The 22,203-nt window shown below is 37.6% G+C and overlaps 1 protein-coding gene and 1 pseudogene across 2 annotated transcripts in view; one reads left to right on the forward strand and one right to left on the reverse strand.

Moving 5' to 3' along the window:
* Positions 1-22,203, reverse strand: part of LOC129504967 (L-lactate dehydrogenase C chain) — a 44,928-nt gene that overhangs the window by 11,712 nt on the left and 11,013 nt on the right. Inside the window, exons 3-4 of one of the 2 annotated variants that reach the window (XM_055317875.1) lie at positions 13,947-14,120; positions 1,758-1,931 (exon numbers count right to left, since the gene is read on the reverse strand). In XM_055317875.1, the coding sequence (XP_055173850.1) occupies positions 1,758-1,931; positions 13,947-14,120 (348 nt within the window). The remainder of the gene's footprint in view (positions 1-1,757; positions 1,932-13,946; positions 14,121-22,203) is intronic. The other variant, XM_055317876.1, reaches the window with a different exon arrangement.
* Positions 15,011-15,182, forward strand: LOC129504969 (mitochondrial import receptor subunit TOM7 homolog; annotated as a pseudogene).

The following is a 22,203-nucleotide window of genomic DNA, read 5'->3' on the forward strand; positions in this document are numbered from 1 at the left end:
AAAATTATTTTTAAAGACTTTAAGGAGGAAGAACTGAGTTAAGAAAATAACTCAAGCAAACAGGTCAAATTAAGGCACTGGTGAAAGAAATATTTATCCAAATCAAATCAAAAGCATTTCTTTTTAAAAGTAAAACATGGGCAGCCCTGATGGCTTAGCGGTTTAGTGCCGCCTTCGGCCCAGGGTGTGATCCTGAAGGCCCGGGATCGTGTCCCACATCGGGCTCCCTGCACGGAGTCTGTTTCTCCCTCCACCTGTCTCTCTCTCTCTCTCTCTCTCTCTTTCTAAAAAATAAATAAAATCTTAAAAAAAAAAAGTAAAACACTATGATATGAGAAGTTTATCTTGGGAAAAGGAAGCACTGTAATTGAGAGAGGTGTGTTCTGGTGCATTTACCAGAGTGGTAGTAATTACACAGATGTGTTCACTATTTGATGATCTATTGAGCTATAAACATATATTCTGTAAAATTTTTCTGTGTATGTTATAAATACCTAAGTATATTCTGTATAATTTCTCTGCATATGTCATATATACTTAAAACATTTAAGAAATATTTTAAAGTATACAATAAGTTTTATCATGATTAAAAATTATTTTACTATGACCCTTGAAGCATAAAGTAAATAGAAAGGTGCATTGGGATCCCTGGGTGGCGCAGCGGTTTGGCGCCTGCCTTTGGCCCAGGGCGCGATCCTGGAGACCGGGATCGAATCCCACGTCGGGCTCCCTGCATGGAGCCTGCTTCTCCCTCTGCCTTTGTCTCTGCCTCTCTCTCTCTCTCTCTGTGTGTGACTATCATAAGTAAATAAATAAAAATTAAAAAAAAAAAAAAGAAAGGTGCATTAAATGTTTTTAATCAGTGAATAATTGAATAAATTAACAAATGGTCCCTATTCCCTATAAAATGAGTTATTAACATTATGGAAAGATTTGTACATATGACACAATTAGAAAGCACTGCAAGAAGTAGAAAGTTCTAAATGTGCAGTAGGTATTAAATGTTCAAGTTCAGGAAAGAAAAAGATTGGTGTGGCCTAAGTAATAGTTTAAACCACATATTATATAATTTTACTTACATGAAAAATCTGAAATAAACATATCTATGTAATTAGAAAGTACATTAGTGGTTGCCTGGGACTGAAGTGTGTGTGAGCAGGAATGAGTTTCTTTTGGGGGTGATGAAAATGTTCTGTATTATATTGTAGTAATGGTTTCACAACTCTCTGAATATACTAAAATCCAGTGAATTATACACTTCAAATGTATGGATTTTTTTTTTATGATAGTCACAGAGAGAGAGAGAGAGAGAGGCAGAGACACAGGCAGAGGGAGAAGCAGGCTCCATGCACCGGGAGCCCGACATGGGATTCGATCCCGGGTCTCCAGGATCGCGCCCTGGGCCAAAGGCAGGTGCCAAACCGCTGCGCCACCCAGGGATCCCTGGATGGATTTTATAGTATGTGAATTATATCTTAATAATGCTGTTGTTTAAAAAATCGCACTAAGTTAAAGTTATCCAGATAAGAGAAACACTCATTGACTTTTAAAACAGCTATTTACTATGTGTATTATTTTATGACAGATAGCTTAATCCATGAACAGAAGACTATAGGAATAAGAAAAAATAGGAAAATACCAACAAAATGAAAGTTGTGCAGCTATATTAATATCCGAAAAATAGACAAGGGAAAATAAGCATGATTAGAAATAAGATGTACATAATGATTACATAATGATAGTAGTTTTATATTTACCACTAGAATCACCATGTTCTCCAATAATCCAACCATGGCAGCTTGTGGGATGGACACCCAACTTCTCTCCAATTAGGTAACGGAAACGGGCAGAGTCTAGATTACAACCACTTCCAAATACACGAGTTGCAGGTAAACCACTTAGCTTCCAGACCACATATGTCAAAATATCCACTAGGAGGAACAATTCATTTAAAAAAAAAAAAGTAATGGTAACTTTTACAATTCCCTTTGCTGAATAAATAGTCTTTTTTGAACTTTTATTTTTATTATTTTTTTCTTAAGTAGTCTCCATGCTCAGCATGGATGGGGCTTAAACTCATGACCCAAAGTCAAGGCCTGAGCTGAGATCGAGAATTGGATGCTTAACCAACTGAGCCACCTAGGTGCTCCTAGATGAATGGTCTTAAAATCAAATACAGATTCCTTGGAGTTCAAAGTAAAGCAAGTCAAACAAATAAGGACTCTCACATAAATGTTAGAAAGGTTGAATTATTTATGATAATTTTAAAACAAAAAAATACCCTTCTTTTAAGATAATGTATGTACCTATCTATGTATTAAATAAGCACTCAATTAATTAATTCTACCTCTTTAAGTACACCTAGATTTTGCCTCTCCCTCACCACAGCTTCATCTAACCTATCAGCATCTCCTGCCCAGAATGAGGCCACATGCATGACCAGGAAGATGCAAATGACAAAATTCAACATTCATTCATGATTTAAAAAAAAAAAAAAACTTTCTGGGGCATCTGGGTGGCTCAGTTGAGCATCAGACTCTTGATTTAGGCTCAGGTTATGAAATGGAAGCCCCATCAAATCTCAGGATTATGAAATGGAGCCCCAAGTGTAGCTCAGTGCCCAGTGCAGAGTCTGCTTGAGATTCTCTCTCTCTCTCCCTTTACCCCTCCCCCTCTGCTCACACAGACTCTTTCTCTCTAAATAAATAAATAAAATCTTTAAACACACACACGCACACACACACCAACTTTCTGCAAAAATGGAAAGAAGGGAATTTCATTAAAAACCCACATTAAACATCATACTCAATGATAAAAGAAGACCAAATGCTTTCCCCACAAAAAAAAAAAAAAAAAAAAGAAGTAGGCAAGTATGAGCCCTCTCAATATTTGTGCAAGGGTGACATGTGCCACTAACACCAGAGGATATAGATATAAATAGTATTTATTGGAGAAAATCTTAGAAGCAGAGAAAGAACCACATTTTGTACACTGAACTCTCATTATTCCACAGCATAGGTTAGGCAGGGATCTTCTGTATACAATATAGCCAAGTGCAGAGGAGCCTCCTTTGGCTAGCAAGCTGGGTGTTCTCTAGAAACTCCTCCAAGAGCAAGAACAAGTTCTACCACCACATGGTTACATATCTATAAGTTAGCTTTGGAAGAAGAAAAAAAACCACTTAGTTTCCTTAAGTAACAAGAAATTTATCAAGGAATATCCAGGTTTAGCAACAATAGTAAGGAGTATGTATTGCTAGGACCAAAGTCTACATACTAAGCACCCCAGAAAGAACCTTGCCTGCCAGGAATGCTGATACCAGCTTAAGACCTTGCTGTTGCTCCACCAGCTGGCACCATTCAGCTGATACAGCTCTTTGTTAAGCTACCAGAAGGAGGAAGGAAACAAGCCTCTAGAATCATCCAGATTTGTCTCTCATTACTACTTACATTTACTGTTGTATTAGAGGTCCTAACCAGTGAAATAAGGCAAGAAAATAAAAAGGTCTTCAAATTGGAAAGAATTAAAATTAATAAAACTGTATTTACAGATGATAATATACACAGAATATCCTAAAATTTTGAATAAAATTACTAGAATTAGTAAGTGAACTTAGCAACATTTTCAAGATACAAAGTCAATATGAAAAAAGCAATAGTATTTCTATATACTAGCAATAACCAATGGGAAATGAAAGGTAAATACAACTCTTAACAATAGTATCAAAAATATGAAATGCATAGAGATAATTTAATAAAATTTGTATAAGCTCTGTATCCTGAAAACTATAAAACCTTGCTAAAAGAGAATAAAGAAGACATACCTACATGAAGATATATTCCATATTCATGGACTGGAAGACTTAATAGTGTCCAGATACAGTCTCCAAATTATAGATCTATATATTAGATGTAGATCTACATAGATCTATAGATCTAACACAATCCCACTTAATATCTCAGCATGTGTTTTTTATAGAAATGGATGAGCTAATTGTAAGATTTACATGAAAATGAGAGACGCCTGAGTGGCTTAGCAGTTGAGCCGCTGCCTTTGGCTCAAGGTGTGATCCCAGTCCTGGGATCAAGTCCTGCATTGATCTGCATTGATCTCCCTGTGGGGAGCCTGCTTCTTCCTCTATGTCTCTGCCTCTCTCTGTGACTCTCATGAATAAATAATAAAATAAAAAAACACAAAGATTTATGTGAAATGAAAACAAAACATAATATCCAAAGTAATTTTAGAAAAGAACAGAGAAAAAAGGAACAAAGAGAATTTACATTAACTAACTTGAAGATTTACTGTAATCAAGATAGTGTGATAATAACAAAAGAATATATAAGGGAATCAATGAAAAAAATAAAGAATCTAGAAACAGACTCACATATATGATAATTTTCAAAAAAGTTCTCAATGAAATTCAAATGGGAAAAAATATTTTCAACAAATGTTGGTAGAAAAAGTGGATTATCATTGAAAAAAATGACACCTTATATCAAACACAAAAATTAGTATGAGTTACAGTTCTAAATATAAAAGATAAAATGATAAAACTTATAGAAAATAGTAAAGGAGAAATCTTCAAACATAAGGTGTGCTAAAGGTTTCTTAGTTAAAAGCCAAAAGAGCATAGGGGCATTTGGTGGGCTCAATCGGTTGAGCAACTGACTCTTGATATCTGGCTTAGGTCATGATCTCAGGGTCCTGAGATCAAGCCCCTCCTTTGGCTCTGTGCTGAGGGCTGAGTCTGCTTAAGATCCTTTCCCTCTATGCATCTACCCTCACTCATGCTCATTCTCTCTCTCTGAGATAAAAAAATAAATCTTTTAAAAATAATAATTAAAAAAATCAAAAGAGCATTAAACAGTTGCCTCCACCCAGCTGGCTACCTGGTGGGGATGCTGTGGCTGGACTGCAGGCTGAGGCAGCTTGAGTTTGGACATGGGGCCCCAGGCTCCACCCAGCTTCCTTTAGATGCTGTGATGCCCAAGAAAGCTGGTGCTCTGAACAGGGTAAGAGCCAGAGCAAGGAACCAGAGACACCATTTCCTCCCTTAGGTCCTGTGGCAGTTGATCCTAAAGGTTGTGTCACTATAACCATCCATACCAAACCTGGGTCCAAACAAAAGGCTGTAACCAGCAAAAGGCAAACCCTTTTACAAAATATCCTCACTCCTTAAGGATACAGTCTGCCCTGATTTCATTTCAAATGTGACAGCAGAAGCTGTGAGCATGGCCGTTGAAGAAGCATCCCTCACCCACGCAGTTGGAAGGGAAGGCTAATGCTGAACTCTGTCAGTACTTTTCCAAGGTCTTGGAGCTCAGAAAGAGTGATGTGGTGTTTTGTTTTTTTAAGTTCTTTTTTTTAAAATTTTTATTTATGATAGTCACACACACAGAGAGAGAGAGAGAGAGAGGCAGAGACATAGGCATAGGGAGAAGCAGTTTCCATGCACCGGGAGCCCGACGTGGGATTCGATCCCGGCCGGGATCGCGCCCTGAGCCAAAGGCAGGCGCTAAACCGCTGCGCCACCCAGGGATCCCTGTGATGTGGTTTTAGAGAAGAGTGGTAAATCTCGTGAAAAAAAGTGTTAAAACTATTAGCTTCCACAACAGCAGAAGTGATTTTAGAGAAATTAAAGCAGCAAGTTGATTAAAAGGTTATGAGAAATAAATACCTTGGTTTTAAATATACAATGCAAATTATAGTGATTTGGTCAGGTAAATAACAAGTTCACTACCTTTGCTAATCAGAATCAAAGGAGTTGTATGCTTTTGTCTAAGTACCTGAGAAATGTACTAGTAGACAAAACATTTAAAAATACAAAATCCCCAAGAAGGGGATTCTGTATTTTTAATAATAATAAAAAGTACTAATGGTGACAGAAAAAAAAGAGCATAAAACATAAATAAGAAATTCATAAACTGGATTTCACCAAATGACATACTTTACTCTTTGAAAAATATCATTAAGAACACAAAAAGGCAAGCTGAGAAAAACTTATACAATATTTATATCTGACAAAGGGACTTGTATTCAGTATATATAAGAACTCTTATAATTCAACAATTAAAGGTTGAGTTATAGGTCAAAAGAATTAAAGGTCATAAGATCTAGTTTTTAAATATTAACAAAAGATATTAATAGACCATTCATAAAAGAAAATATAGTGATAACCAAGGAACACATGAAAAATGTCAACATCTTTGATCATGAATGGAGTACAGTTCATTAAAACCATAATGATATTAGAATGACTAAAACTGAAAAGAGTGACAATACCAAATGTTGGCAAGGATGTGGAGCAAGTAGAACTCTATTTGAGTATTGATGGGAACTCTATTTGAGTGTTGATGGAACAATCACTTTGAAAAACTGTTTGGCAGCTTCTAACAAAGTTAAACATATATGTACCATATAAGCCATCCATTTTACTCCCAGGTATTTACCCAGAGAAATAATGACATATACCCATGAAAATACTTGTTCACAAATTCATTCAACAGTTCTAATTATTTATTTATAGCCAAAAGCTAGAAATAACCTAAATATCTATCAATGGATCAATGGATATGAATGGATAAAAAAAAGAGGATTTTAAATTATTTAAAAGAATTACTCCTCAGCAGTAAAAAAAAAAGAACAAATCACTGATACACAGAGTAACAGGGGTGAATCCCAAAATATTCATGCTAGGTGAAAGAAACCAGGCAAAAAAGATTACATCCAGTATGATTCCGTGATATGAGATTCCAGAAAATGGGGCCATAGTAGAATAAGGGATGGACTGCAAAGGGACACGAGAAAAATTTCAGAGGTAATGGAAGTGTACTTATCTTGATTATGGTGGTGGTTTCATGAGTGATTACATCTATCAATACTGTGGAATGATGTCAGAAACACAGCCAATAATGTTTACCTTCTCACCACCCACCCCTTAAAACCAACAATCTGGCATCCACCTATGGATGGATGTGCCTTTGTTGGAGCTATAGGAATCCAGCAATATATACCAATGAACCCAGAAGTAGACTCACTCACCCATGTGTCAGGCATGTAGTAGGCACAGAGGCCTCAGTCCCTGCTGTGGACCCTGCAATGGCCCATAAGGCAATTTCAGTCCCATTTTGCTGTAGTCCAGATCATCCTGGAAAACAGTGTCTTAGACAATACTCCCATGAACAAGACAGCATTTCTGGAAGTTCAGGTTCCCAGCAGAGAGGTCCCAGCACACCAGTGGGGCACAATAATATGAGTTTCGATGCATTGGAGAAGGTAAGAAGAACAATTTGACTTTACTTGTGCATCACTCTTCCCCCAAGGTAGAAGAGCTCAGTGCCAAAAGAGATCCTCTTAAGCTCATTATTTCTCCCACAAAGGAAAGTCAGAGTGTGTGAGTAAGCATCTACCTTCACTAAATATGCAAACTGCTGCCAAAGAAGCCCATTTCTCTCTCACTCCATGCAGAGTATTGAGTCCTGAGCTTCAGGACTAGGGAATGAGAAGAAGCTAAGACAGTAGCAGACAGGACACTCAAGAGGGCATTATGGGACATAGATTCTACTAAATGTGTAGTGGACTCCATCAGGAAGTCTGCCCATGAGTGACGGGGGATGCCTTGCCAGTGGATCCCCCTAACTAACCCACAGGCAACCCCAGCATGTCACACACTCACCCCCACACACCTCCCACTGTGGTCAGCTCCCTGTATGTACTCTCAATGGTAAGAGTGAGCATCGGCAAACAGCTAGTGAGCATAGGTCTAAATCTGTGAGTCAGAAAGAGACTGCAAACTTCATTTTAAGTCACATTCTTGGGAAAGCAAAAGAAGCTGTCAGCACCTGGCCTACTGTATTGAGGGTCAAAATAAGGCATAGAAGCTTAAGAGTTCCACCAGTGTGTAAGATGTGTGGAGCAGGCATATACATAGGTCTGCAAAAGCTTCAGAATCCTTAGCAGGGCCAACAGAAGACATTTCTGTCCTGAACTAAGTTGGTAAAGATTAGAGGAAGTTACAGCTACTTCAAATATAAAGACAGTACCACAAGACTTCAAGGAACATAAAAATATCAAGGAAACATGACACAACCAAAAGATCCCAATAATTTCCCACTAACCAATCCCAAAGACATGGAGATCTGTAATTTAGCAAACAAAGAATTCAAAATATCTGGTTTAAGGAACTAAATGAACTACAAGAAAACATAGAAAGATAGTCCGGTGAAATCAGGAAAACAAAATGTGAAATATAACAAAGATTTAGAAATCATAAAAAAAGAACCAAATTCCAGAGTTGGAGAATCCAAGTGGAATGAAAACTGCAACAGATAGAATCAACAACAGAATGAATCAAGAAGAAATAATCTATTGAACTTAACAGATATATTCAGAATATTCCACCTTAAAACATCAGAATACACATTCTTTTCAAGTGCACATGGAACAATCACCAGAATAGATCATACATCAGGTCACAAAACAAACCTCAACAAATACAAAAAGATCGAGGTCATACCATGCACCTTTCTCAACAACAACGTTGTGAAACTAGAAGTCAGCCACAAGAAAAAATTTGGGAGGACGACAAATACATGGAGGTTAAACAACATGCTACTAAACAATGAATAGGTCAACCAAGAAATCAAAGAAGAAATTTTAAAAAATGGATGATACAAATGAAAATGAAAATACAATGGTCTAAAACCTTTGAGATGTAGTAAAAGCAGTCCTAGTAAGTAACTATACAGCAATAGACACCCACCTCAAGAAGCAAGAAAAATCTCAAATAAACAACCTAATCTTATACCTAAAGGAGCCAGAAAAAGAACAACAAACAAAGCATAAAGCCAGCAGAAGGAAGGAAATAATGAAGATTAGAGTAGAAATAAATGGTATAGAAACTAAAAAAAAACAAACAACAACAACAATAGAACAGATCAATGAAACCAGGAGCTAGTTCTTTAAAAAAAAAATTCTTTTTAAGATTTTATTTATTTATTCATGAGAGATACAGAGACAGAGAGGCAGAGACACAGGCAGAGAGAGAGGCAGAGAGAGAGAGAGGCAGGCTCCATGCAGGGAGCCCGATGTGGGTCCCGATCCCAGGTCTCCAGGATCACACCCTGGGCCGAAGGCAGGTGCCAAACCGCTGAGCCGTCAAGGCATCCCAAAGATTTTATTTATTTATTCATGAGAGACACACACACAGAGAGGCAGAGACACAGGCAGAGAGAGAAGCAGGCTCCATGCAAGGAGCCTGATGTGGGACTTGATCCCGGGACTCCAGGATCACACCCCAGGCTGAAGGCAGGCGCTAAACCACTGACCTACCCAGGGATCCCCTAGTTCTTTAAAAAAATTAATAAAATTGATAAACCTCTAGCCAGACATCAAAAATAAAATAGAAAGGATCCAAATAAATAAAATCACAAATGAAAAAGGGGAAATAACAACCAACACCACAGAAATACAATTTTAAGAGAATATTATGAAAAACTATACACCAACATATTGGACAACCTAGAAGAAATAAGTTCCTAGAAACAAAAAAATTACCAAAACTACAAGAATAGAAAGCTTGAACAAACGGGTAGCAGCAAAGAAATTAAATCAGTAATCAGAAAACTCCCAGCAAACAAAAGTCCACGACCAGATGGCTACACAGGCAAATTCTACCACTTAAAGAAGAGTTAATACCTATTCTTCTCCAACTATTGCAAAAAACATAAAAGGAAGGAAAATTTCCAAATTCATTCTATGAAGTCAACATTACCCTGATACCAAAACCAAATAAAGACACCATTAAAAAAAAAAGAGAGAGAGAGAGAGAGAGAGAGAACTACAGGCCAATATCTCTGATGAACATAGATGCAAAAATTCTTAGTAAAATATTAGCAAATCAAATCCAACAATACATTAAAAAAATAATTCACCACAATCAAGTGGGATTTATTCTTGGGTTGCAAGGGTAGTTCAATATTCTCAAATCATTCAATGTAATACATCACATTAATAAAAGAAAGTGTAAGAGGGCACCTGGGTAGCTCAGTAGTTGAGCATCTGCCTTTGGCTCAGGCTCAGGTCATGACCGCAGGGTCCTGGGACTGAGTTCTGCATCAGGCTCCCCGAAGGGAGCCTGCTTCTCCCTTTGCCTAGTCTCTGCCTCTCTCTGTGTCTCTCATGAATAAATAAATAAATAGGGATCCCTGGGTGGCGCGGCAGTTTGGCGCCTGCCTTTGGCCCAGGGCGCGATCCTGGAGACCCGGGATTGAATCCCACATCGGGCTCCCAGTGCATGGAGCCTGCTTCTCCCTCGGCCTGTGTCTCTGCCCCTCTCTCTCTTTCTCTGTGTGTGACTATCATGAATAAATAAAAATTGAAAAAAAAAGAATAAATAAATAAATAAATAAATAAATAAATAAATAAATATATATATATATATAAAAGGGTAGGAACCATGATCATTTCAATAGACATAGAAAAAGCATTTCACAAAGCATGACATCCATTCATGATAAAAACCCTCAACAAAATAAGTTTAGAGAGAACATACCTCAACATAATAAGGGCCATATATGAAAACCCCACAGCTACTATCATCCTCAAGGGGGGACATCTGAGAGCTTTTCTCTATGGCCAGGAACAAGACAGGGATGTCCACTCTCACCACTTTTATTCAACATAGTACTGGAAGTTCTAGCCACAGCCATCAGACAACAAAAAGAAATAAAATGCATCCAAATCAGCAAGAAAAAAAGAGAATCTTTCAGTATTTGCATGTAACATGATACTATATATAGAAAACCCAAAAGAACCCACAAAAAAACCTGCTAGACCTGATAAACAAATTCAGTAAAGTCACAGGTATAAAATCAACATGCAAAAATCTGTTACATTTCTGCACACTAATAATGAAGCAGCAAAAGAGAAATTAAGGAATCAATCCCATTTACAATTGCAACAAAAGCAATAAGATAACTAGGAATAAACCTAAGCAAAGAGATGAAATACCCATACTCTGAAAACTACAAAACACTGATGAAAGAAACTGATGATGACACAAAGAAATGGAAAAACATTGAATGCTCATGAATTGGAAGAACAAATATTGTTAAAATGTCATGCTATCCAAAGCAATCTATACCTTTAATACAAAACCTATTAAATACCAATAGCATTTTTCACAGAGCTAAAACAATCCTAAAATTTGTACAGAACCATAAAAGATCCCAAGTAGCCAAAGCAACCTTGAAAAACAAAAGCAAACCTAGAAATATTGCAATTCTGGACTTTGAGTTATATTAAAAAGCTGTAGTGATCAAAACAGTATGGTCTGGCACACAAAGAGACACATAGATTAATGAAATCAAACAGAAAACCCAAAAATAAACCCAAAACTATATGGTCAATTAATTTTTGACAAAGCAGGAAAGAATATCCAATGGAAAAAAGTTTTTTCAACAAACGATGTTGTGAAAACTGGACAACCAAATGCAAAAAAAGAAAGAAATTTGTCCACTTTCTTATACCATACATAAAAATAAACTCAAAATGGATGAAAGACCTAAATGTGAGATATGAAACCATTAAAATCCAGGAAGAGAGCATAGGTACTAACCTCTTTTATATCAGCCATAGCAATTTCTTTCTAGATATATCTCCTAAGGCAAAAGAAACCAAATCAAAAATAAACTATTGGGACTACATCAAAATAAACAGCTTCTGCACAGCAAAGGAAAAAAAATGAAAAGGCAACCTATGGAATAGGAAATATTTGCAAATGATGTATCTGATAAAGGGTTAGTATCCAAAATATATAAAGAACTTATAAATGGGAATCCCTGGGTGGCTCAGTGGTTTGGCACCTGCCTTTGGCCCAGGGTATGATCCTGCAGTCCTGGGATCGAGTCCCACATCAGGTTCCCTGCACGGAACCTGCTTATCCCTCTGTCTGTGTCTCTGCCTCTCTCTCTCTCTCTCTGTGTGTGTGTGTGTGTCTCTCATGAATAAATAAATAAAATCTTTTTAAAAAATAAAAAATAAAAGAAATTAAAAATATTAGGGATCCCTGGGTGGCTCAGTGGTTTGGTGCCTGCCTTTGGCCCAGGGCGCGATCCTGGATTCCCGGGATCAAGTCCCATGTCGGGCTCCCGGCATGGAGCCTGCTTCTCCCTCCTCCTGTGTCTCTGCCTCTCTCTCTGTGTCTGTCTATAATAAATAAATAAATAAATAAATAAATAAATAAATAAATAAATAAATCTTTAAAAAAAAGAAATAAAAAATATTTTAAAAAAGAACTTATAAAACTCAACACCCCCCAAATGAATAACCCAATTAAAAAACAGGCAGAAGACATGAATAGACATGTTTCCAAAGATGACATACAGATGACCGACAGAAACGTGAAAACATACTCAACATCATTCATCATCAGGGACATGCAAATCAAAACCACAATGAAATACCACCTCACACCTCTCAGAAAGGCTAAAATAAAAAATACAAGAAGAAACAGCAAGTGTTAGCAAAGATGTAGAGGAAAAAGAATATGTGTGCACTATTGGTAGGAATGTACATTGGTACAGCCACTGTGGAAAACCGTATGAAAGTTCCTCAAATATTAAAAACAGAAATGCCATATGATCCAATAATTCTACTATTGGGTATTTACCCAAAGAAAATGAAAACACTAATTTATTTATTTTTTAAAAAGATTTTATTTATTTGACAGAGAGAGCACAAGCAGTGGGGAGCAGAAGGAGAGGGAGAAGCAGGCTCTCCGCTGAGCAGGGAGCCTGATGTGGACTCGATCCCAAGATCCTGGGATCATGACCTGAGCCAAAGGGAGCCACCTAACCAACTGAGCCACCCAGGTGCCCCCAGAACACTATTAAAAAGATACATGCACTCCTATATTTATTGCAGCATTATTTACAATAGCCAAGATATGGAAGCAATGTAAGTGTCCATCAACAGACAAATAGCTAAGGAAAATGTAGTCTACAATGGAATATTATGCATCTATAAAAAATAAGATCATGTCATTTGAGAAAACATGGATGGACCTAGAGAATATTATGCTAACTGAAATAAATCAAACTGAGAAAGAGAAACAATATGATTCCATTCATAAGTGGAATACAAAAAAAAAAGAATAAACAAACCAAAAGCAGATTCAGACTGTGTATAATCAGACTCTATAAATACAGAGAACAAACTGATGGTTGCCAAAAGGGAGTGGAGTGGGGAGTTGGGCAAAATGGGTGAAGAGGGGGAGGACATACAGGCTTCTGGTTATGGAATGAATAAGTTATGGGAATAAAAGACAGCACAAGGAGAAAAAAAGATGTAAGATACACACACACTTTAATATTTAGCTACAAGAAAAGGAAATTCTGACATTTGTGACAGCATAACTGGATCTTGAGGGCATTATGTTAAGTGAAATAAGCCTGACAGAGAAAGACAAATACAGTATGATGTCACTTACATGTGGAATCTAAAAAAGCCAAACTCATAAAAACAAAGAGGCAGTCGCCAAGGGCTGGGGAAGAGGGTAAATGGAGAGATGTTTATAGTTATAGTTATAAAATGAATAAGTTCTAAGTATCTTATGTACAGCATGGTGATTATAGTTGACAATACTGTATTATATACATAAAAGCTGCAAAGAGAGTAAATCTTAAATGTTTTTTACCATAAAAAGGAAATGGTAATTATGTGAGATATTGGAAGTGTTAACTAACTCTATGGTAATCATTTTGCAATATACAAGTGTATCAAATCATGATACTGTAGCCTTAAACTTACACATTGTATGTCAATTGTATCTCAACAAAGCTGGAAAAAATTCATTGTATTATACATTCACCTTAATGAAGTTGTTTTAAAAAAAATGGTATGGAAAGATCATCTTTATTCAGTTAAATGGAGGATAAAAGACTTACCTGGGTTTGAAACAATAAGCATCTTACAGTCAGGACTATGTTGGACTATGGCAGGAATGATTGATTTCATGATGTTCACATTACGTTGCACCAGGGCAAGGCGACTTTCTCCCTCCTGTTGCCGTGCACCTGCTGTGACAATAACTAATTTGGAGTTTGCAGATACACTATAATCTAAAAGGAAACAGAAGGCAATACTTGGATCAAGAATGCCTAATTACTGCGTCTTACTTCTTTAAAACTCTACTGTATGACCTCGGTATTAAAGTATTCATCGGATCCCTGGGTGGCGCAGCGGTTTAGCGCCTGCCTTTGGCCCAGGGCACGATCCTGGAGACCCAGGATCGAATCCCACGTCGGGCTCCCGGTGCATGGATCCTGCTTCTCCCTCTGCCTGTGTCTCTGCCTCTCTCTCTCTCTGTGATGACTATATAAAATAAATTTAAAAATAAATAAATAAATAAAGTATTCATCTATCAGGGTGCCTGTGTGGCTCAGTTGGTTAAGTGTCTGCCTTTGGCTCAGGTCATGATCCCAGGAGGATCATGATCATCAAGCCCCACATTGGCTCCCTGCTCAGCAGGGAGTCTGCTTCACCCTCTCCCTTTTCCCCTCCTCCAGACTCTCTCTCTCTAATAAATAAATAAAATCTTTAAAAAAATAAAGTACTCATATATCAAAAATAAATAAAGTACACATCTTCCTTCATGTCTGGTATTTGCAGATGAACAGACTTTCCATGTGGTAATGTTACATTGCATAAACTGAAGGAGGCCTTGTTATTATGACTTACCAGTTTTCACATTTTTTCAAATAATAACATATCCTACCATCCCTTTCAGCCCACATTCTCATTTCTTTTTTTTTCTTTTTTTTTTTCTTTAAGATTTTATTTTCTTATTCCTGAGAGACATAGAGAGAGGCAGAGACAGGAGAAGCAGGCTCCATGCAAGGAGCCTGAAAATGGGACTTGATCCCAGGTATCCGGTAAAGCAAGTTCCCGTCACCTTGTTTTGTTTTGTTTTCAAGAATATCTTGTTGACTGGGCAGCCCAGGCCATCATCATGGTGAAGCTGAGCAAAGAGGCAAAGCAAACAGAGGCTGTGGCAGCTCTTCAAGAATGGCACATTTGTTATCCACTGGGACTTTCGTCTTCCTATGATTTACCAGGGATTTTAGAGGGGTGCGGATTCTGGAATGCCTGAACCAACTGTTTTGAACCTACTTTGGGGATAAAGGACTATTTGGTCATCTAGATTTGGAAGCAATCAATAGACAGGAACAAGAAAGGCATGCACAGTAGCTGGGATAAGAGATGGGACGTTATTCACACATTCACCAGTTGGCTCGCACAGGCTTCTTACAATACAGATGCATCTGTGGCAGAGCAGAACTTCTACTGAATTATTCACGATAGACTGCATCAAGTGTTTTTAAACCATTTCTTTCTTTCTTTTTTTTTTAATTTTTATGATAGTCACACACAGAGAGAGAGAGAGAGATAGAGGCAGAGACACAGGCAGAGGGAGAAGCAGGCTCCATGCACCGGGAGCCCGACGTGGGACTCGATCCGGGGTCTCCAGGATCGCGCCCTGGGCCAAAGGCAGGCGCCAAACCGCTGCGCCACCCAGGGATCCCCATCAAGTGTTTTTAATAATTTTATGAAAAATGTCTATTCTTGGAGCTCTGAATTTCTAAATGAATTTTAGAATGAATTTAGTGTGTACAAGAACAAACTTTTTGGGCTTTTGACTATGGTTGCATATCATCTATATTCATGAGAAAAAAATGGACATCATACAATACTGAGACTTCTATATGCAAGGTCTATTTATGTATTTAATATCATTCAATGAGGTCATATTCTTTTTCTGAATAAAAGCTCTTGTAGATATCTCATTAGATTTATTCCCACATACTTCCTATTTTTGATAATGTAAATAGCAGTTTTAAATGACTTTGCTTATTTTTGACATATATAAATAAATGAATTTTTTTTTATGATAGTCACAGAGAGAGAGAGAGGCAGAGACACAGGCAGATGGAGAAGCAGGCTCCATGCACCGGGAGCCCGAAATGGGATTCGATCCCGGGTCTCCAGGATCGCGCCCTGGGCCAAAGGCAGGCGCTAAACCGCTGCGCCACCCAGGGATCCCATAAATGAATTTTTTAATAATAATTTTATGTCCAGCATCCTCACTAAACTTAGTTCTCTATGTTGTATCTCTTCTGATTTTTTCCTTTAACCTTTTTGATTCACTAATTCTACTTCTCCCCCCTTACTAACTTCTCTATTCGTTTTAAGCTTTCTTTTTTAAAAAAAAAAAAGATTTTATTCTGTATGTTGGTAAATTGAACACCAATACAAAATAAATTTATTTAAAAAATAAAAATAAAAGATTTTATTTATTTATTTATACACGAGACAAACACAGGGAGAGGCAGAGACATAGGCAGAGGGAGAAGCAGGCTCCGTGCAGGGAGCCCGATGTGAGATTTAATCCCAGGAGTCTGGGATCATGCCCTGGGCCGATGGCAGGTGCTCAACTACTGAGCCACCCAGATGTCCCTATAGTCTCTATTCTTGTAACAGAAGTTACAATATGCATATTAATTTAATCAAAGTCCAAAGGTAATCATCACCTCTCCATCTTCCATAACGACTAAGGAACTTAGAGCACTCATTCACCACTACCACATTTCACCCCCAGATTTATATGCTCTATTTTTTATTTTTTAATCCCACAAGATATTATATAGTTTTATACAATTTATATTTATTACAATTTTTCCTTATTATCATTTTCTGTGTCCTTCATATTTTCTTGCATCTCAGATCTTATATCTGAGATTTCTTTTGCCTTATTTATGTTTTTGTATTTTATTTTTAATTTTTAATTAAAATTTTTATTTAAGCTCAATTTAATTAACATATACTGTATTATTAGCTTCAGAGGTAGAATCCATTGCTCATTACATCATGTGCCCTCCTTAATGCCCATCACCCAATTACCCCATTCCCCCCACCTTAACCCCACTCCAGGAATCCTCAGTTTGTTTCCCATAGTTAAGAGTCTCTTATGGTTTGCCTCCCTCTCTATCTTGATCCTATTTTTTCCCTCCCTTCCCCATGTTCATCTGTTTTGTTTCATAAATTCCACATATGAATGAAATTATATGGTATTTGTCTTTCTCTGACTTATTTCACTTCATGATACCCTCTAGTTCCATCCACATCATGGCAAATGACAAGACTTCATTCTTTTTTATAGCTGAGTGATATTCCATCATTGTTATATATTATATATAATAATATATAATATATATGCTATATATCATATATAAAATATATTTATTTATTTATTTGAGAGAGAGAGGGAAAGAAAATGGAGGGAGGGGCAAAGGGAGAGAATCTTCAGACTCCCCACTGAATATATATATATATATATGTATATATATATATATAAATATATATATATCTCACATCTTCTTTATCCATTTATCTGTCAATGGACAACTGGGCTCTTTCCATATTTTGGCTTTGCATTTTTATTAGTGAGGGTCTGATGGTAGCTTAGTCTTTGTCTGAAAATGTCTTTATTATAACCTTATTCTTGAAAGATATTTTTGCTGAGTAGAGATTCTGGACTGATATTTACTCTCTCTGAGAACATTAAAGATATAATTTCATTGTATTCTGGTTTCACTGTGCTGTTGATAAGTCAGTTACTCTCTCCCTTTTCTGTAGGTAATTTGTCTAGTGACATCTTTTTCTTCTCTTTGCCTTCAGTGTTCTCTAATTTTGCAAGAATGTGTCTAAGCAGGATTTTGTATTTATCCTTAAGATTATCTGGCTTGAATGTGGGGGTTGTTTCTCATAGTTCTCAAAAATGCTCAATCATAATCTTCAAATACTTCCTCTTCCCCATTCACTTTTCTAATTAGATGTGCATGACACTTTATCACTCTATCCTCTATAATTCGTAACCTGTCATATTTTCTACTTCTTGCTGTCTTCTTTGTAATAGCCTTAGATTCATCATTTCTCTCTTCAAATGTGTCTGCTGTTATTAAATCCATTGAGTTTCTTCTCTTTTTAAAAAAGATTTTATTTATTTACTCATAAGAGACATAGAGAGAGAGGCAGAGACATAGGCAGAGAGAGAAGCGGGCTTTTTGCAGGGAGCCAGATGTGGGACTCGATCCCAGAACCCTGGGGTCATGACCTGAGCCAAAGGCAGACGCTCAACCACTGAACCACCCAGGTGCCCCAAGTTTTTTGTTTCATATTTGGAAGTTGTATTTGGCTATTTTACTTTTCTTTTTTTACAGATTTATTTATTTATTTATTTATTTATTTATTTATTTATTTATGAGACAGGGATAGAATAGGGGAGGGGCAGGGGGAGAGAACTTCAAGCAGACTCCACACTGAGCACAAGCCCAACATCGGACTCAATCCCATGACCCTGACATCATGACCTGAGCTGAAATCAAGGGTTGGAAGTTTAACTGACTGAGCTACCCAAGTACTCCTATATTTGGCTATTTAAAATATGTGTCTTTTTTTTTTTAAGATTCTATTTATTTATTCATGAGAGAGAGAGGCACAGTCACAGGCAGAGGGAGAAGCAGGCTCCCTACAGGGAGGCTGACATGGGACTCGATTCTGGGTCTCTAGGATCAGGCCCTGGGCTGAAGGCGGCGTTAAACCACTGAGCCACCCAGGCTGGCCAAAATATGTGGTTTTTTAATAGTTTCCTGCCTCTGCTAATATTTTCAAGTTTGTCCTTTATTTCTTTTTAAGATTTTTTTTATTAGAGAGTGAGTGTGAGAGAGAGAAAGCACACACACAAGCCAGGGAAGAGGCAGAGGAAGAAGCAGACTCCCCACTGAGCAGGGAACACAACTTGAAGCTCAGTCCCAGGACTCTGGGATCCTGACCTGAGATGAAGGCAGACACTTAACTGGCTAAGCCACCTAGGCACCCCTGTCTTTTATTTCTTTAAGTGGAATAATCATAGTTAATTTATAATTTGTTTCATAATTTTTAAAATTTATTCATGAGAGACACAGAGAGAGAGAGAGGCAGAGACACAGGTAGAAGGAGAAGCAGGCTCCATGCAGGGAGCCCAAAGTGGGTCTCGATCCCGGGACTCCAGGATCATGCCCTGGTCTGAAGGCAGACGCTCAACCGCTGAGCCACCCAGGTGCCCTCATAATTTCAATATCTAAAAACTATTGTGGCCTTTTCTGTTATCTCTGTAGATTCTTGATCATGCATTTTTTTTGGTAGATTTAATTATTCCTACTGTGAAATATTCATTTATTTGGAATTTTTATTTGTGGAACTTCTTTGTGGCTTGAAATAAAGTGAGTTTCTTCCAGAAACTATCTTAAGTACTTAAAATATATATATTTATTTATTTGAGAGAGAGAGAGAGAGAAAGAAAATGGAGGGAGGGGCAAAGGGAGAGAACCTTCAATCAGACTCCCCACTGAACACATGCCTGACATGAGGCTTGATCCCCTGACCCATGAGATCCTGACCTGAGCCAGAGCCGAGAGTTGGGACACTTAACCAACTAAGCCACTCAGGTGCCCCAAGACTATCTTAAGACTGCTTGAAATTTTTTTGAAATTCAAATAACGGACAGTTGTGACTATAAATTATTGACCACCATTTCCCTCTTTAACTTCAGCAGCTGAGACACTTGATTTTACTGTCAGTTCCCAGAGGTAGAGAGAAAGGAATTACTTCTAGGAATTGGCAAATGAAAAAAAAAAAAAAAAGGAATTGGCAAATGAGGGCCAGCAAGCCAAATCTGACCCATCACTTGTTTTATTTTATTTATTTATTTATTTATTTATTTATTTATTTATTTATTTATTTATTTTTTAAATTGGTTTCTAGAAAGGCAAATCACGCTCCGGGACACAGAACGAGTTAGTCCCAGTTCAGTTACTGGATTTAGCTCAGTGAACATAGTAATGTGCTTGATCCCCATAGCAGACAAACACAACTCTCGGCTCCTTATTTATTTTTTTTTATTTATGATAGTCACACAGAGAGAGAGAGAGAGAGAGAGAGAGGCAGAGACACAGGCAGAGGGAGAAGCAGGCTCCATGCACCGGGAGCCCGATGTGAGATTCGATCCCGGGTCTCCAGGATCGCGCCCTGGGCCAAAGGCAGGCGCCAAACCACTGCGCCACCCAGGGATCCCCCCATCACTTGTTTTAGTAAGTAAAATCTCATTGGAACATAGCCACACCCACTCATATACTGTTGACCACTGCTTTAGAATTACAACAGCAGAGTTGAGTAGTTCTGACAGAGACTGTATACTCACAAAGCCTAAAATACTTACTATCTGACCCTTTGCAAAAGAGTTTACTAACTCCTGGTGCAGTCCATTGGGGTTCTAGCTTTATGGAGTTACCTCCTATAGAACTTCCCCCAAATTAAGCTTGTCTCCAAGTCTCCTAAATCCTGTGAGGTAGTAGAAACCAAAATTGAAGTTCACTAATGCTAGCTAGTGAAAACTAGTTACAATGCTCTGCTTAACTCTCTAGTTTCCTGACTTCCCTCAGTGCCTGTTCTGAAAATGTCTTTATTAAGAGTCTATCGGGACGCCTGGGTGGCTCAGTAGTTGAGCATCTGCCTTTGGCTCAGGGTGTGATCCTGGAGTCTAGGATCCAGTCCGCATCAAGGGGACTTCCCCATCAAGGCTTCTTGTGGGGAGCCTGCTTCTCCCTCTGCCTATGTCTCTGCCTCTCTCTGTGTGTCTCATGAATAATTAAAATCTTTAAAAAATAAAAAAAGTGTACCAATTCTTGGGGTGCCTGAGTGACTCAGTTAAGCACCTGACTCTTGATTTCAGCTCGAGTCATGAACAGGGTCGTGGGATTGACACTCACGTCAGGTTCTACGCTCAGCAGGGATTCTCTATAACCCCCCTCTCTATGCCCCTCTCCCCACTGCTCTCTCTCAAATAAATCTTTTTTTAAAAAAAGAGCCTATCAATTATTTAAGATCTGATAACTTCTTTCATATTTTATGCAGTTTTGTTATTTACAGCAAAAAGATTGATCCAGGTATTTATCCTGCCACATTACTAGAAAGTAAAGGCTAAATGATTTTTTTAAAGTATTTTAATACAGTTGGAGCTCTTTTAACCTGACTCCACTGAGCTGATTCAGTATATTAAATGATGTGAAACATAGTGATATCTAAGGCACACTGAATACTCTCAACTAGTAGACTTTCATATGGGACGTCTGTGTACTTCTTCTCATTGGTTGTTGCATATCAAGAATTAGTCATGTTTATATCCAAATATATTTATGCTAATTATATCTATTAATTATATATGATGTAAGTCACTAAAACACAAGTGTAAAAGAAATGCATGGTAAAGATAGCCTGTATATTCAGGATTGAGACATGGATAAATATAACAGAACACATAAACTAAACTAGTAATGTTTTATTTTTTTTCCTGGATTCTGGATACATTGATATTTGTTATGTTTACACTCTTTTTACATGTCATGTATTTCATAATTAATTTTTTCAATGATTGTTTCTTTTTTTAAAGATTTTGATTTGAGAGAGAGAGAGCACATCCATGGGTAGGGACAGAAGGAGAAGGAGAAGCAGACTCTTCACTGAGTGGGGAGCCCAACATGGGGCTCGAGCCCAAGATCCTAAGATCATAACCTGAGCCAAAGTCAGAAGCTTAACCAACTGAGCCACCCAGATGCCCCAATGATTGTTTCGAAGAAAATTAAGTTGAATGCCTTGGAAAGACATTATCAAAAGCAAGTTGTTTAAAAATTGTCCTTTTAGGTAAGAGAAATAAAAAAAGTAAAATCATAAAAATTCAGTAAAGTTTTGTGAGTAGAGTTTTAAATTATTTCATGAGTGTCTTTATTTTTTTATATTTTATTTATTCATTAGACACACAGAGAGAGAGGCAGAGGGAGAAGCAGGCTCCATGCAGGGAGCCCGACGTGGGACTCGATCCTGGGACTCCAGGATTACGCCCTGGGCCCAAGGCAGGCGCCAAACCGCTGAGCCACCCAGGGATTCCCCATGAGTGTCTTTAATTACAGTACTTTAATGAAATTGATCACTATTTGTGTGATTTTTAAAAGATACTGCAAAACTCAATTAGCTGAACCATATTCAAATCAGAAAATCAGCAAATGAACTTCTAAGAACATTTCCATGTTTTAGGTCAACATAAATGTCTCC

Source organism: Nyctereutes procyonoides, unplaced genomic scaffold, assembly GCF_905146905.1.
Source record: "Nyctereutes procyonoides isolate TBG_1078 unplaced genomic scaffold, NYPRO_anot_genome, whole genome shotgun sequence".
Lineage (NCBI taxonomy): Eukaryota > Metazoa > Chordata > Mammalia > Carnivora > Canidae > Nyctereutes > Nyctereutes procyonoides.